A 17,886-nucleotide genomic window follows, 5' to 3' on the forward strand; every position below is an offset into this window, starting at 1 on the left:
TACACTTGGAAACCACCCACATTCTGCCTTCATGGAATTATGAGCACAAAACCCTAATCTATCCCAAATTGCACAATTGGAATCAGCACTTATTCACACATTCTTTTAGTTGTACGCCCAGATCCACCAGTCAAGTTGGAGCTTGATTACATGTCTGTGCAGACTAATAATAGTATGCATTACTGCAGTATGGGGTCACTTTGAGATGTATTTGTGTTTGAAAGAAAAGCAGCTTTGTTTTTATGTGAAATAACATTAAACTGATCATAAATGTTCTATATAACAATGATTCATCGGGGGAATCATTTCTTCATCACTCCTGTGTTTCATTGGCTCACTGCCTTATCCAGTGCAACATGATGTTCAACAAGACAGGAAATATGGTGAAAGAGCAGTAAAGGGTTCAGGCCAGCCTGGAATTAGACCAGAAACACTCACTGCTTGGAAGATTTTGTGGCCATCTGGTAATGTGTCTTAGCCAGCCAATCTATCAGGGCTCCCTGACCGTTGATATAGACACTGTTGCAAGGAACTTCTTTCTGTTGTATGACTACATAGAGCTCTACCCAGAAACAGAGAGAAATGTACAGGGGTGGTGCAGGACATCTGTAACTTTGTAACAGACTGTTGCACAACCGGTGCCTCAGTGCCAAACATGTCAACAGACAGAGCTACTTTGATGGGGATTCTTTGATTGAATCTGGCCTCAAAAGTGGGTCAGCTAACACAGGTGACACCAGAGAGTCAGAAAGCGCTATATAAATACAGGCCATTTACCATTTTAAACTTGATTTAATCCTTTAGTGCAAAAGAAAAACAGTATCAATCATGAAAAGCAACTTTATGGAAGGAACCAACACTGATACTAACATCACATCAGGCTGCTACATTTATTTGCACTCATCTGGCTTTTTTTTTTTCACTATTTGCTTTTAAAAAATATTTGGACCTCTAACTTCTTTTCAGTAATTCAATTTTAAAAAGGTTTATTATGAGAAAATGAAATATGTCATTTACCAGTATTTGGATTCTTGCTAGAAGTCCCTTTGAGGCCTCTTGGGTAAGTTTCTACAACTAGATTTGCCCATTGATTGTTCCTTTGGATCACTGACTGGATATGAAGTGCATAGTATTGTCTTCAGGTGTGTCTGTAGCTATTCTGTGTGGATTACGTGGTTGCTTTAACTAAGCTACTGAAGAACAGTAAGACTTTTTACTCGAGGCTAGCTTGGCTGCGTGTACGTTGGCTTACTGTCATATGGATCTCCTTTTATTTAAGGCGCTTCTGTCCAGGTAACTGCTTTCTACTTAATGCTCTGAGAAGTCTTGCTGTACCTGCTATTGTGAAGCAGCCTCGCTACTATCATGTTTCACTGCAGGGATGGTATTAGCAGATGATGAGGAGTGCCTGGTGTTTAACAGGCAGTGCTTAGAGCAGGGGTGGCAAACATAAGACCTGGGGGCTGGAATTGCACCGGCAAAGACTCCAATCTGGCCCACTTGACAGCTTTAGAAAATGTGAATGAGTGGATAGATTTAGAACTTTGAACTGTATTTTCATAAACGTTAGAGCTTTTTCTATTGATAAATACCCCACTGCCCACTGCCACTGCCACTGGACTGAAGTATCTTCATGTCATAATATATTGTTTAGTTTTTATAAAGCTCAAGAAAACTTTCCTGTGCCTTTTACCAGGCTTTAGAATAAAGGCCTGATTGACAGAGAGATGGTTTCCTACAAAGAGAAGCTGCTCTTCTAAAGCCATGCTCAAGTCTTATCTTCCTGACCCCTTTCTGCTTGGTTACTTCAGTGACAAATTGTGGCAAACTGCTGGCTTTAAATTTCATTCCATCTTAAATCAACCTGGACCTTCTCCTCAAACATCTCTGATTTGCGTAAAAACTTTTGTGGTCTAAAGTTTGGACACATGGAGTGATTTCTGTGAAATGTTTTGTTTTTGTCATGGTCTGCGGCCTGGTGCCTGAGGAGCGGATGGGATGCCCACGCCTACGGGTGTGGCTGTCATCTCCACACCTGCATCCCATTCCAGGCGATCGTCAGGAGGACTATTTAACCCCGCATGGCCGGCTGTTCCACGCCGGTCCATTAGTCACCATTCAGCGGTAACTTGGCCCTCACGTGAAGGTGGATGTGGAATCTCTGGTTTCTTTTGAACTATGTTTATTCTTCTACTGTGTGCCCAAGTTATTGTTCGCCGTGTTTGAGCGTACACCTGCCTGTGCTGCACGCCTGGAGTTCAGATTAGCCACCGGTCATCATCTCCTCCGCCTTCCTGGAGCCCTCTCCCGCGGTCCCTCACCCCTCCCTCCAGTTCCCACGGCCCAGCCCTGATTGTAAGATAAATAGCTCTACCCCGTTGTATGCTGTTATCTCCCTGCTCCGCAGTAACTCTCTTCCCTTCTCTGTTGCAGCCTCCCACGGTCCCGATCATGGCGTTCCCAAGTTGTTATCTCCCGGTCCTTTGGTTCTAATATTAACACTGCGTGTTTTCCTTTGATCATTCCGGGACACTCTTTGAGAAATAAAAGTTATTCTGCGTGCATCCCGGCGTATTGTGCTTGCTTCTAGGTCCAGCTTGCGTGCTAGAACTACGGTTCTTGACAGTTTTACATATCGAACATTTTTCAGGATGTATAATTTTTGAAATACGGTCCATGTATCTGCCAATGAATGTAGATCCACTTTCACCATTTTTTTTTAACTTTCAAATTTGAGGAAATGTTTAAACATGAACATTTCAAAAACTCATTAAGATAAAAGGCTGGTATTTTCAGTGGCGTTTCTTACCATCAAAATGAATCATGACCTGTAATTTGGATTACAGCTGTCTTATTATTGGCTAGTTAAAATGTGAAAAAACATCATGCAGTCCTACAAATTCTGTCACGATCCTGGGTCTTAGGACCCAGTGTTTTGAGTTTTAGTTCATTTTGATGTTTATAGTATGTTAAGCTCTTTAGGTCTCCTATGTTCATTTGCTTATTAGTTCCCCCTTGTGTTTCCAACCCATGTTAAGTCTCCCCTGCTCTTCATGTGTTTCATGTCTGTGTCTTACGTTGTCAAGTTCTGGTTATCATGTCTGCGTCTCATTATGTTTCCTATTTTATTTGGAAGAGATCCTGTGCTTTTATATCATGGTTTATGTTTTGAGTCCTTTGATGTACTGTTTCTTGTTTCCCTGGATCTCAGTTATGGTTACCTTAGGTTTAGCTCTTTGGCTTTGTTATATGGCTTCCCTGTGTTCCATGTTATGTCCACTGTGATGTTTTGTACCATGTTTCAGGTTCCTATGTTCTGTCTCCCCAGTTGCTGTTAAGTTTGCGTGTTTTAGAATTCAGTCAGTGTGTTTCCTGTTTTACTTTGAAGGTCCATGCCTCATGTGAGTGTTTCTAGTTTTGCGTCTGTCTCGTCCAGCCTGATTACTCCCAGCTGTGCTCTCCTTCTGTGTTTCATTCCCTCGTTGTCCCTCTGTGTATTTAGGCTCTGTGTTTCTGTTTGTCAGTGTCGTAGTCTCCCTCATGCTGTGTGTGATTCTCCCTGTAGTTCCTGGTATACTTTATGTTTAGCTTTCCTAGTTTAGTTTAGTACTGTTTTTGTGTTTCACTTTTTGCCAGCATTAAAGCTGTGTTTTTGAGTTTACGTTTTGTCTCCGTGAGTTTGCGTTTGGGTCCTCTCCTGCCTGCCACACAGCCGAATCATGACAAATTCCCATATTTGAGGACAAATGGTAAATGGACTGGTTCTTATAGAGAGCTTTTCTACTCTATCTGAGCACTCTACACAAATAAATGCTTTCTATCTAAGATTCGCACAATCAACACGAGGTTAGTATCTTGCCCAAGAATAGACATGCAGGCTGGAGCAGACTGGGATTGACCCACCAACCTTCTGGTAGTAGGTGACCACCTGAGCTACAGCCACCCCAAACCCACTATAATAATCTCCATATTGCAAAAGATCACTACTGACAATTTCAGAATGGCAATTGAATCTTACAATATTGCAAAATAAAGAATGTAGAACATTTTTTAACACAAAATTCTTTGTAACAAAAAGAAAAAATGTATGACTGAGTAGAATTAAAGAAAAGAAAAACATTTACTTAGCAGTACTTGTGTGAAAGAGTTGCATACAGACTGAACTGAGTAGCTTGGATCTTACCAGGGATCTTCTTGGCCCAGCTGATCATGAGAACCAGTTCCTTGTCTGCCAGGTTGGTGAGGGTCATCATCATGCTGGTCTCAGTGAACGGCTTTTTCAGGTCCTCCATGAGGTAGATCTCTGGCGGCTCTGCCTCCATGATTCGGGAAATGAACTCCTCTGGGTTCATGGTTGAGTGATGCGTGTGATTTGAGTGAGTGTGGACAGAGGTGTCTTCAGGTGTCCCCAGGTGAAGATGCCGTTGACCCCGAGAACCCAGTCCAACCCTTACCAAACTCTGACCTGTCGTATCCCGAGGCTGGGGTCCACCGCGACGGTGTCGAGCACCACGAAAGCCACAACGTTCACGCCTCACCCCTGGTGAATGAAGACAACAGACAGTTGCCGAATTACCTGCAACTTCTTTACACTTCGTGTGAGAAAAAGCTTGTGCTTTATGCAATAGAAGGAAATATATATTTTTAACAATCTAATAAGAACAAAAAAAAACTGGATCTATCTGAGCATTAGCAGACACTATGACCAGTCTACTGATAAGAAGAGCAAAGGCATTTATAAACACAATGCTTCATATGTCAAAGAGCAATCCCAGCTGCAGTTTAACACACCAAGGTTAGCCCAGAATCACAGAGCAGGCAACAGAATGGAATGTGCTGATCATAAGAAACACTAAAGGCCCAAAGAAACACTATTACCTATTTACATGTGTCACAGAAATAATTAAAAGTATTTAGATGATTCTTACAGTCAGTGGAAGGAAGACTTGTCCTGCGTGCTTTTCAAAAAAGCTCAAAAGGTCTAATGAGCTCACAGACCTATTAACTGAGTCAATTTTAGCTCTGCTGTAAGACAAGAAATCATGAAATATCCCAATTCTAATGAAGATGAGTAAAAACCCACCGCACTTCATCATGCCCACTTCATAGCATTTACGTAGCCGGCAGGCTTGGCAGCTTTTACGCCGGTTCTTGTCAATAGTGCACTGATTTGTGGCAGGGCAAATGTAATCATTGTGTCCTAATAAAAGAAGAAAACACAGTAATGGATTATTTCAGCTGATGAGAAGAAAAATTGTGAGTAAATATAAAGTAAAAAGGTCATACCTTGAATGCTTCTCTTGAAAAAAGCCTTGCAGCCCTCGCAGGACCACACACCGTAGTGATAGCCGGAGGCGTAGTCGTGGCACACGGCGCAGAAGTGCATGTCGGCTTTCCCTAGCGCAGATGAGCACGATGAGGATTTCACTCCTTCCGCTCCTTCAGATTTCTTTCCCAGCAGCTTGTTACAGCTGATGATGGAGCTGCAGAGGGGAAGCGAAGAATCGTTGAAAGGGACAGCTTGACATTAGAAATTTTAGCCCGTCATTCACCTGTCATTAGCTGTCCAACAGGTACTGTGTTGCTGAAAATGTCTCCATAACAGCATTTAAGTCAACTGGAAAAATCGCATCACAGATAGTATTTATCGATGCAACACGATAAGTGCCATCATAACCATTAACTGCTCACATTAATCAACAAATATAGAGGAGAACTGAAGACACAAAAGAAACAGAAATTAATTTTATAATTAATAAAAAAATATTGCTATCATCTTTTAGCTTAATTGCTATTTTAAACACTGGTATCAGAATTTACTAGAATACGAACATACAATGAATTACTACACAACCAAGTGTAACATATTCCGCACATTTGTAACAGCCACCCTTCTGTGCAGACAGGAAGGGACGACGACCCACAGGAGCTTGTTTATCTGTTCTTATTTGGTGTCCATAGCAGGCGTCTAACTGGCTGTGGTTACAAGAGCAATGAACTTTAGTTACATATAGAACAATTGTGATCTGTGAAATCTTTCTTTTTTATGGTGGCACTAGATTAGTCTCGTTTGGGTTCCCCCTTTCCGAGGGCTGTACAACAAAGGAGGTTAAAATAGTTCCCGAGTTATGTTAAGCTTAAATTCAGATTTGTCACCGTCACAGAGGTGGCTCGCTTTTAGCCGCGGTAACTTGGCCAAACACATGACCTGATCTGGAGAAGAGATTAGAGATCTGATTCAAAATCAGCTAGAAGTTGTGTGATGCAGAAAATGTGAAAAGTATTGCCACTTTTTTGGATATTTGTCACACTTGCATGTTTCACATTATTCAGTTATCTTTGTCTGTATTGGTTTTGTCTGTATTGGTCTGTAAAATGGTTTTTAAATGGCAATTTCATTTATTGAGGGAAGAAATCTAACCAAACCTCCCTAGTAAAAGTAATGAATGGAAAACAAAGTCCCATCTATCACTATAAAAAAGTTACAAAGCCATTTCTAGGACTTTGGGACTCCAGAGAACCACAATGAGACCCATTATCCACAAATGGAGAGAACTTGTAATGGTGGTCCAGATATGACTGGCCTACCAAAATTACCTAAAAAATGCACAGACGAGTCATCCAGTAGTTCACAAAGCAACTCAGAACTGCAGTCCTTATTTGTCTCACTTAAGGCTAGTTTTCACGATTCAGCATCAAAAAAGAGGCTGGGCAAAAATGGCATCCATGAGTTCTAACGTCCTAGGACCTGGCGTCCACATATGTGGACATCACATTTTGGGTTATTTAGACCAAAATACTCAATTTTGCTCTGCAAGGGCTTGATATCCACTTATGAGGACATTATACTGCTACTGTTCTATCGAATGTTTAAACGAATATCCTCATTTGTGGCTCTCATTTTTCTTAGAAACAAAAATCAGGTAAAAAAAAAAAAAAATCTAGTATTCTTTGTTTTTATATTCATCGGGTCCCAATCAGCCCAAATATCAAAGAGAAATGAAAAATGCATGCCGTGGAAGAGTTCGGGTCTTAGAAGGTTAAGGCGAAACCCACAGTTGGACACTCCCCCGCCCTTATATTTGCCCAAATGTCATCTGGTGAGTGATGAGACAAAAGCTGAACTTTTTGGAATATTTGGAAGGTAAATTTGGCGTAAAATGAACACGAAAAATATACTGACAGTCAAACATGTTGGTCGTACTCTGATGGTTTGGGGCAGCTTTCTTGATTGGACCAGTTGCTGTAAGGGAGGGAACCATGAATTCTGCTCTACCATCATTGTGTCCTAAAGTTGAAGCACATTTGTAGCAGGACAACTGACAGGGATTAGAAAGACGAACCATATTTCTCTGATATTGGCTTCTCTTCTTTGAATGCAAAATTGACTTTAAAATACTTCTGCTCACATACAAGGGCTTGAATAATCAGGTGCACTCCTGTCTTTAAGACTTCATACTAACATATCAACCCAATAGCACACTTTGCTCTCAGACTGCAGGCTTACTTGTGGTTCCTGAACATTTAAGAGTAGAATGGTAGGCAAAGCCTTCAGCTTTCAGGCCCCTGTTTCTGTGAAACAAGTTCCCAGTTTGGAGTCTTCACTTTTAAGATGAGCCTTAAAACGTTTCGATAAAGCTTATAGATAGGAGTAGATTAGATGACCCTCAACCCTCCCTTAGTTAAACTGCAATAGGTCTAGGCTGCTGGAGGGATGTACTGTTTCTTCTTTACTTACCAGTTGTTGATTCTGTGTCTTTATCTATGACTTTGCATTGAATCATTAGCTGTTATTAATATCTACTCACTTCCATAGCTTGTCTTTTGTTCTGTTCCTTGCCTAACCACCAACTGGTCGCAGCAGATGGCTGCCCATCCCTGAGGGTGGTTCTGCCGGAGGTTTGTTCTTGTTAAAATGGAATTTATCTTTTTTTGGTCATAGGCGATTATTTGGAGTGGCCTAGTCAAAGTCTGGACTTAAATCCGATTGAGGCAGAATGTTAAACAGGCCAAGCTCAAAATTATGTGTGGCTGAATTAAAACAATTCTGCAAATAAGCAATGTGAAAGACTCACTGCCAGTTATTGCAAATGCTTAATTGCAGTTCTTCCCGCCAAGGGTGGCACAACCAGTTGAGAGGTTATGGGGGCAATTGCTTTTTTACATGGAGTTTTACATGAAATGTTTACTTTGCTTATCTTTGGCTAATATTAAAATTTGTTTCATGATCTGTGTGGCAAATAATACTATTTTTAGTGTCTAAAAATAGTATTAAATAGTATTAAAAATAGTAGCTCGTCAATAGCTTCAATGCTAACATGTTAAATGTAATGGACACTATTGCTCCCATTAAGGTGAAGGTTATCTCTGGAAGGAAAAAGTCTCCATGGAGAAACTCCACACTAGTGAAAAATGAAAAAAGAGAGTGTAGGAAAGCTGAGCGCAGATGGAGAAAAACAAACCTCCAGGTTCATTATGACATCTATAAAGAGAAACTTCACAATTATAATTTACAACTGAGGAGTGCAAGAAGGTCCTACTTCTCTGACATCATCACTAAAAACAGCCATAATGCTCGGGTCTTATTTTCTACAGTTGACAGGCTAACAAACCCTCCTGTGTCAGTGGCAGCTGAACTTCATTCGACCATGGCCTGCAATGACTTTGCCAAATTCTTCACAGAAAAAATCCAAAAGATTAGACAAGCAATTGGTACATCAACAGCAGATCCAGACTATGTACTGTGTCCACCGAAAAACTGTTTAAACACCATAAAACAGTTTCACCCTATTAACAGCAAAGACCTGGAGGACATCTTAGGTCAACTGAACTCCTCCTGCTGTTAAGATGTCCTGCCAACACGTTTTTTCAAAAAGGTCTCAAAGACTTTGGAATCAGACCTGTTACAGATCGTCAACTTTTCTTTAATATCAGGCGTGTTTCCAGAACCACTAAAAACTGCTGTAATAAAACCTTTACTGAAAAAGGACAATCTTGACAAGACACAAATGAACAACTACAGGCCGATCTCAAATCTCCCATTTTTAAGTAAGATCATTGAAAAAGCAGTTTCTCAACAGCTCAATTACTTCTTAAAACAGAATAACTGCTACGATGCCTTCCAGTCAGGTTTTAGACAGAACCACAGCACTGAAACCGCTCTGACCAAAGTGTTCAATGACATATGTCTGAATACAGACAGTGGAAAAATGTCAGTCTTAGTTTTACTGGATCTCAGTGCAGCATTTGATACAGTTGACCACAACATATTACTCAAACGACTGGAGAACTGGGCAGGTCTTTCAGGAACTGTACTAAACTGGTTCAAAACATACTTAGAAAACAGGAAATACTTTGTATCAATAGGTAACTTCACATCTGAGCAGACAAGTATCACATGTGGAGTTCCCCAAGGTTCCATCTTGGGACCCTTTCTGTTTAACATTTACATGCTCCCACTGGCACAGATTATAAAGAACAACAAAATAAACTATCACAGCTATGCAGATGACACACAAATATATATCACAATGTCACCAGGAGACCAAGGCCCTGTACAGGCTCTTGGTAAATGCATCAAGGAAATTAATGACTGGCTGTGCCACAATTTTCTCCAGCTAAACAAAAAGAAAACTGAGGTAATAGTCTTTGGCCCCAAAGAAAAACGATTACAGGTCACCAGAGAACTTCAATCTATACATCTAAAAATCACAAACCAGGCGAGAAATTTGGGTGTAGTGATGGATGCAGACTTAGAAAAACACATTAAGACAATAACAAAATCAGCTTACTATCACCTCAAGAATATTTCAAGGATAAAAGATCTAATGTCTCAACAGGACCTGGAATAACTAGTCCATGCATTCATCTTTAGTAGGCTTGACTACTGTAACAGCATCTTTACAGGTCTACCTAAAAAAAAGCAGTCAGACAACTACAGCTCATTCAGAACTCTGCTGCTCGAGTCCTCACTAAGACCAAAAAAGTGGACTACATCAGTCCAGCTCTGCCTGTCCGTCAGAGGATAGACTTTAAAGTTCTGATGCTGGCCTATAAAGCTCTGAATGGTCTGACCCATTATGAACCTTCCAGATCCCTCAGGTCATCTGGATCCGGTCTTTTATCAGTTCCCAGAGTCAGAACCAGACACGGAGAAGCTGCATTCAGCTTTTATGCCCCTTATATCTGGAACAAACTCCCAGAAAGCCTCAGATCAGCTGAAACACTCAGTTTATTTAAATCCAGGTTGAAGACTCACCTGTTCTCAGCTGCATTTGAATAAAGCACCAAATCCACACTTTTAAGCTTAAATTTCAAAACTTACATTTAACTACTGATTTTATCTACTGTTCTGATTTTATCTGTTTTGATTTTATATACTATTTTGTTTGTTTGTTTGTTTGTTTGTTTGTTTGTTTGTTTGTTTGTTTGTTTGTTTGTTTGTTAATTAGTTAGTTTGTTTGTTTGCTTGTTTTAATCAATTTTAAATCATGCTTTTTATTTGTTTTTGTTTCTAATGTCTCTGTAAAGCACTTTGAATCACCTTGTTGTTGAATTGTGCTATACAAATAAACTTGCCTTGCCTTGCCTAAAATCTGTGCAAAGTATGGCAAGTTACCAATAAGATGCTTTTTTCTAAAGCAAAGATCTGGCTCTTGTCCAAAAGCACGCAATAGTAGCTTTCATTAATAGTTGCTGCTGCTAGCCGATATAATGCCAAGTCTTTTGCCAAAAACATGTCTGCCAGAGCTTCTAGAGCTCTGTTGTCTGTCTCTATGTGACCCCCTACACCCCAGCCCCCACCCTCAACCCTCACAAGGATAAGTAAAAGAGAATGAAAACTAGGTCTTTGAATGTTACTACCACTTAAGCTAAATTTAACTGACACAAGAATAGCTTTCATCAGTGCTTTCTCAGTAATCTTACCTGCTGGGGCTGATACTGTGAACTTTGGGATCCAACCAGGGTGCATGTGGGCTGGGTTCATTATAAACTAGAGGCTGAGTGCAGTGCAGAGTAAGTGAAGGTACATTGTGGTGAGTGTGAGAAGGCCAAAAGGCTGAGGGGCTGAGGGGAGGACACAGAGATGATGGACTGTCAGTGATGGGTGACCTGGTGTAGCTCAGCATGGAGGGGCTGTAGAAGGTCAAAGGTCCGTGCCCGTGGTTATAGTCATGGTTACTGTCTGTGTATGGAGAGGGAATGCAGATGGTGTGGCTGTCCATGCCCACAGGAGGGCTGTACATAGCAGGCAGAAGTCCTGGGGAGCTCACCCTCTCTGTGGCTTTACTGGAGTCCACCTCCTCAAGCTGAAGGAGGGGTAACGGGTTAGCATCCAGGGCAGGGGAGGAGGTCATGTCAGGGGAATATACTGTATTTGCTGTGAATGAATGATTTGATGCAGGTGGATATTCTATAGCATCTTCTCGAATGGCCGGGTCCTGTAGCAGAGAGGGAAGAAACACTATATTAAAATAATTAACTGCTGCAAATTCTGAGCAAATACCAATATTTACAATATCGACCATAGCAGATTTTCTTTTTATACCAAGGAATTTATTTTTTCAAATTATGTAGCTCAGAGCTTTTCAGTTCACCATCTTAGAACAAGTCCATATGTTCAGAATGCACTAACTCAGTCCCAGTTCCAAGACATCAAAATTATAGTTTTGCAGTCCAAAACTGACAAGACATAATCATCTAATTTGGCAAAAGGCAGACAACAGTTAACACGGTGAAAAAGGATGAGAAATAGGGAATGTTTTTAAAATTGAACCTAACTGGAGCGTGACCAAGACAGTAACTAGTCGTCTATTTTGTCAACTGCTTCAAGGATCTGTCACCAGGGTGGCTTGCCCACTTACCTAACATGCATGTGCCAGTTTGCAACACAAAGCCTCATTACTGTGAAGCATACAAGCAATGCACTAGAATTATTCCTTAAGAATACTTAATTTGTATAGCACTAAATCACAGTTGCCTCAAAGTGCTTTATATTGTACGGAAAGTACTCTACAATAATACAGAGAAATTCCATCAATCAGACCAGCCCCTGTGAGCAAGCACTTTGGTGACAGTGGGAAGGAAAAACTCAGTTTTAACAAGAAAACACCTCCAACACAACCTGGTTCTGGGAGGGGCAGCCATCTGCTGTGACTGTTTGGGGGTGAGGGGAGGAAAACAGGACAAAAACATGCTGTGAAAAAGAGCCAGGGAGGATAAGGGAGGATTGAGGGTCACCAGATCCAGCCCTAATTATAAGCTTTGCAAAAAGGAAAGTCTTAAAGCCTAATCTTAAAGAGAGGGTGTCTGTCTCCTGAATCCAAGCTGGGAGCTTGCTCTACAGAAGAGTGGCTTGATAGCTGAAGGATCTGCCTCCCATACTACTTTGAAATATCCTAAGAAACACGAGTAAGCCAACAATCTGAGACCTAAGTGCTGTATTGGTGTCATTGTCACTCTAAGACAGGGTGTTATCTGGCGTCGTGGAACGATAAAGCTGGGTATCCTCTACATAGCAGTGAAAATACATGCTATGCCTTGTAATTATACTGCCCAGGGTAAGGCTATATAGGAAGGATGTAATGTAAACAGAACTTGTCCTAACACAGAACCCTATTTAACTCTACAATTAACCAATTAACATATCCACTAAAGGGGTCAACATTCTTGACAACGCTCTTTTACGAAGAGCCATTTTTAGCCATTAGTCCTTTGGACATAAGGCTGAAACTTCTTGTTCTCTTGCTGCTGTTTGTGCCTGTCTCTACTAAAGACAAGTAGCTCAATCAGCTCAGTCACTCTCCAACTTTTCTTTCTCTTCTCAGGGGGTGTCGCTCTTTGTTATGTGGGCGTGTCGCTCCTTGTGGCATCCTCAGCACATGTTCCAGACATCTTAGGTGCTGTTTTTCAATGTGTTTTAGTGTTTCTTAAAAAATATTAGCTCATTTTAAATGTGATGCCAGAAACACATTTAGTGGTACTTAAAAAAATGTTTAAGAAACATTTAGCAGCTAATTAGCTTAATTGCAATCTGTGTGCAAGAAACAGGGCGCTTCTCTGAGCCTGGTTCTGCTGGAGGTTTCTTCCTGGTAAAAGGGAGTTTTTCCTTGCTCATATGGGGTCATATGATTGTTGGCATTGTTTGTTGGGGTTTTTTTGTATTATTGCAGGGTCTTTACCTTACAATATAACGTAAGGCAACTGTTACAGTGATTTGGCGTGATAAATAGTATTGAATAGAATTGCACTGAATTGAACTGACTTGAATGAAATTTAAAGTCAATATTGGATGCCTGTAAACTTTGGACCCTCAGTTGCAGTCTTGGTTGCGCCATTAAAAATCACTCCATGGTCTCAGGAACGCTTCCAGAAGTCACTGTCCAAGAACACCGTGAACTATGCTAGCAATAAATGCAGGTTAAAGCGCTATCATGCAAATTATAAGCCAAATGGGATCGAGAAATTAAACAGTAGCAAACTGTTCTGTGGTCAGACAAATTTTAATTTCTTTATGGAAAATATGGATACTCTGCCTCAATAATTCTGATGTGTTGTTGCCATCAAAATCTAAATCAGCCAATTGTTCTCTTAAAACGTCACATTTTCTCAGTTTAAATATTTAATGTTCTATTGTAAAATCATTGCATTCTGTTTTTATTTAGATTTCACACAGCACGCTGACAGATGATGCCACAGCTTCATTTACCATTTCAAATAATTTCAGTAACACCCTGTAGCTTTTAGATAAAATAGCATCCCTGGATGAATATACAGGACAAAAATTGGTTTTCAAAGAAATCAATTTCTAATGTAGTCAGCAAAATGTCTTTACATAGTCACACTGAAAACAATGAATAAAAGTAATAAATAGTGTAAGGATGTTAAAAATGTGCAGCTCACCAAAATAAAATGTTTGTGTCTGCACTTCCCTAAAACTCTACAACTGATATTGAATATGCATAGCTAACAAGAACCATGAACAAAACTAAGAAGACAACATTACTATTTCTATAATGAATGCACTGCATCTGAAACCTTAAAGCAGATGGGCTACAGCAGCAGAAGACCACGCTGGTTACCAAACCCATCATCTAAGAACAGGAAACTGAGGCTGCAATGCACACAGATCACCAAAATTGGAAGAAGATTGGAAAAAGGTTGCCTGGTCTAATTCATTCAGATGACAGGGTCCAAATTTGGCGTAAACTATGCATCAAAGGTTGACACTGAGTTCACTGTACTCAGACATCTCAGTCAAAGCATCTCAACATGAGGGCACTTTTATAATGTGGCAGAAGATGTAGTGGGAGATTCATGGACATCATGGATTTTTAACTGACAAATCTGCAGCAACTCAATGATTCAGTGATGTCAATCTGGACAAGAATCTCAGCAGAAAGGTTCCAACACCTCAGTGAAGCTAAGAGAGGATCCAGGCCCTTTGGTCTGCTGAGTGCGTTGCTCTCTGGTAATATTAGTCTGCAAACCTGGAGCAGACACTGGGTGCCTGCTGTGTTTGAAAGATAAAAACTAGACACATGTTTCATGACTAAGTGAAAAAAATTAGTCTGCTAAAGTTTTACTTTTAACCAAGTAAAGTGCTCACTGGGACTCTAACGCTCTTACATGAGAAACACGAGATTCTGTTTTTTCTCGTTAGCGTGCAAAGAAAACAGTGGTTATCAAAAAAAGATGTTGTGGTGTAATTGGTTTAGATTGCACTACTCTGCCAAAATCACACAATACACAATAAGAAGGCCAAACGGTTACAGTATAATAACTCATACAACTATAATAACTCAAAGCAAAACACCCTGCACTAGTAGTTCAACTGCTATAGCAGTTGAACTACTAGTTAGCTAACACCAACAACTGACATGTGTTAAATATTCCCACAGACTTTGTTACATGCTGCTTTTACTGAACATGTGTCTCTCTCTCTCTCACACACACGCGCGTGAACACACACAGTTTGTGGAGCCCAGTGAAATGATGTAACAGCTTACTTACTGTGCCGAAGGTGAAGAGACGAACCCAGTATTTATTAGCAGTGTGATTAAACTGTGAACATTTGTTCCAGAGACAGAATATAAAAGCACAAAATGATCTGCCTGTTTGACCTCACTTGGCTTGCAAAACTGTGCCAGCAAACTATGCCAGCAAAGCCATCCACTGGTTAATCGGTGCCAGAATCAACAGCTCAGCAGCTGGTACCTCTGCACAGTCAATCGCACACACCACGAATGACAAGTAGAAACATACAGCTGGCAGGTAAGGGGAGTGAGTACATCTAAGTACATTTGGAAACACTTTTTCAAGCCCTACGTGCATCATGAAGTCCTAGGTGAGCAAAGAATCTGAAGGTACAGTAGTGCCGTGGCTATGGAGATAGAGAAAAAGCAAAATATGGCGAAATTTAAGAAAAAGCTAAATATAATACAATGAATAACGCTTTGTGTTTCAGATCTCTGTGTTCTCTTATGTTTCTGTTTTTAATTTGTTTTAAACGCTGCTCTATTTTCCATTTCGTGGCCACAATCCATGGCCTGGATAGTAAACATAAAGCTACATTTCACTCGCTTCACAGTGTCAGCTGAGACCAAAAGTCATAATAACATGCAAATGTATCTTGGACAAAAGGATAAATTATAAAACACAAGAAAAACGTCGGCAGTTCAACGCTGTTACTGTGTACTAGTCAGTCAATGAACAGTCAATGTGTGTATAACGCAGGTCAGGTCAAAGTGGTCTTGAGCAAAAACAATGCACCCTGTATACGAACGTCACCTCTCACCTAATTCCCAGCCTGGGTCCTTCGAGGCCATCACATTCACTTCCATTCACAAAAAGTAAATACGTCCAAGAAATACAGCCTTTGATTTTAACTAGTGGGTTTCACTGAACCCAAGTGGACACCATGAGTTGAAACCTATAGCTCTTAAGTCAGGTCAGATGTCCATACATACAGACATCTGCCTTGCTGCAGGTAGATGGTTAAGATAAACAGAGACAGTAATTATGTATTTTCCATAATATGTTAGCATTATTTATCATTTAGCTTTTACCATCCAATTTTAGAAGTGCATGCAGGGCACTGTAAGTAATGTGTATGATGCTGAACATGATAATCACCTGATCTGACGAGAAGAAGCAAATATCTGCTCATCGCTGACATCAGATCCGAAGACAGCTTACACAGTAATTGAAGCTGCTGTTTTAAGCTTGGTATTTTGGTTCAAATACATTTCATAAATTTTTACTAGCGGTTTAAATCAGGAAATCTCTCTTAGCTGTACTGCCAAGGAGCAGAGATATGAAGCTATCCCATATGGAAAAGATATATATAAATCTTATAAAGTTTGTTTCTGTCTTGTGTGAAACTTGTATGAAAAGCATACAAGAGTAAAAACAGATATAAGATCCCTTGAAAAATTATATAAATGACTTGTATGTTTTGGATACTTACTAAAACAATATATGAAAGTAATGAGAAAGTGGCCACTTTCATGAGTAAATCATATAAGCCTTATATGATTCACTATATGAAGTAGGCCACATCTTAAGCAAGTCTTTTATAAGTTTTTACTATTTCTTTTCCATATGGGATAGAACAGACGATAATGTGTGTTCTCTGACATCAGAATCACAATCAGGAATTTAATTATCCTTAAGGAAATTATGTAGGGATATGTTGCTAGCAGAGATGGGCAGTAACACGTTACTGTAATCCGATTACTTTTTTCAAGTAATGAGTAAAGTAAGGGATTACTATTGCAAAAAAGTAATTCGATTACTGTTACTTTCCCGTAAGCACGCTGCGTTACTGCGTTACTAAACCGTGATTTTGTGAGTGTCTCATGACAATGACGTATGAGCTGCCAACGTCCGTGGCAGCAACAGATGTGTGCAGACCAATAATGGATAATATGGAGTGTGGGAGAGAGTACAACCATGCAGCGTTTAAAGCGTGGAAGTACTGAACTGACATTACTTTGAGTTTGTATAAAGTCTGTATAAAGTGACAAAAACATTAGTGTGCGCTGTACACTCACACACTGTGTGGGAAGAAAACTTCTTTCTACAGCAAAAAATTGAACTTCAAACCTGAGCAAGCACCTAGCACGCCGGCACGGGAATGTGAAATTCACAGAGAAACCCACAGATCCCCCAACTGACATGACTGCTGCGGCACTGGGCAAACCTCCACCGGCCCCACTCCTGCTAAACAGGTGACAACAGATTTAAGAGGAACAGGACCTAGTGCAGCTGAATCTTTGATTTTATTTATCCTTTGCTGTGTTTTCATTGCATCTATTTGAAAGAGTGAGTGTAAACACAAAAATTATTACATTTTATATGCTGGAATATGCAGAAAATAGGTTTAAATGTTAAACAAATTTCTTCAAGTCAAAGACTGTTGCATATAATTAAATTTTTGCTTGATGCAATGTGCATCAAGTTTAAAGATTAAAACTAATAAAACAAGCTTTAAATTTATTCAGTTTTATATGATGGATTATGCATAAAAAAATAGAATTGGGCTGAAAGGTCTGTTGCTTTATGTATTCAGGTTCTTTTTAAAAAATAAGTAACTAATTACTTTTGAAAATAAGTAATCACTAAAGTACTTACTTTCTTGGAAAAGTAATCAGTAATTAGTAACTAATACCTTTTTCAAGGTATTCTGGTTGTCAGGAGTGGAATGTACATGACATGTACATCTGGCAACTTTTTGCTAACACGGTGCCAAAATGTATTAGTCCTACGTGCTTTTGTGGGCTCGCTACTGAGTTCTTCCCACTAGTGACCCAGAAATGACTTGAGTGTTGCTGTTGGGACTGCAGCTGGGTCATCTGCCTTCTGTCAACTGCAACTCCTCCTATG

General features: G+C 40.0%; 1 protein-coding gene and 1 long non-coding RNA gene across 4 annotated transcripts in view; one reads left to right on the top strand and one right to left on the bottom strand.

Moving 5' to 3' along the window:
- esr2b (estrogen receptor 2b) overlaps positions 1 to 17,886 on the bottom strand; it is a 68,103-nt gene that overhangs the window by 36,413 nt on the left and 13,804 nt on the right. For all 3 annotated transcript variants that reach the window (XM_086274703.1, XM_086274701.1, XM_086274702.1), the window contains exons 2-5: positions 10,927 to 11,441; positions 5,287 to 5,483; positions 5,084 to 5,200; positions 4,184 to 4,540 (exon numbers count right to left, since the gene is read on the bottom strand). In XM_086274703.1, the coding sequence (XP_086130829.1) occupies positions 4,184 to 4,540; positions 5,084 to 5,200; positions 5,287 to 5,483; positions 10,927 to 11,357 (1,102 nt within the window). In that variant the 5' untranslated portion in view covers positions 11,358 to 11,441. The remainder of the gene's footprint in view (positions 1 to 4,183; positions 4,541 to 5,083; positions 5,201 to 5,286; positions 5,484 to 10,926; positions 11,442 to 17,886) is intronic.
- LOC147306391 (uncharacterized) lies at positions 783 to 3,567 on the top strand. The gene is made up of 3 exons (XR_015126377.1): positions 783 to 2,124; positions 2,207 to 2,355; positions 2,434 to 3,567. It is a non-coding gene; the product is annotated as an uncharacterized LOC147306391 (long non-coding RNA).

This window comes from Aulonocara sp. 'chitande type north' Nkhata Bay, linkage group LG19, assembly GCF_057382095.1.
Source record: "Aulonocara sp. 'chitande type north' Nkhata Bay isolate Kocher_YH1m ecotype deep benthic linkage group LG19, A_spYH_male_GT1.1, whole genome shotgun sequence".
In the NCBI taxonomy this organism is placed as follows: Eukaryota; Metazoa; Chordata; class Actinopteri; order Cichliformes; family Cichlidae; genus Aulonocara; species Aulonocara sp. 'chitande type north' Nkhata Bay.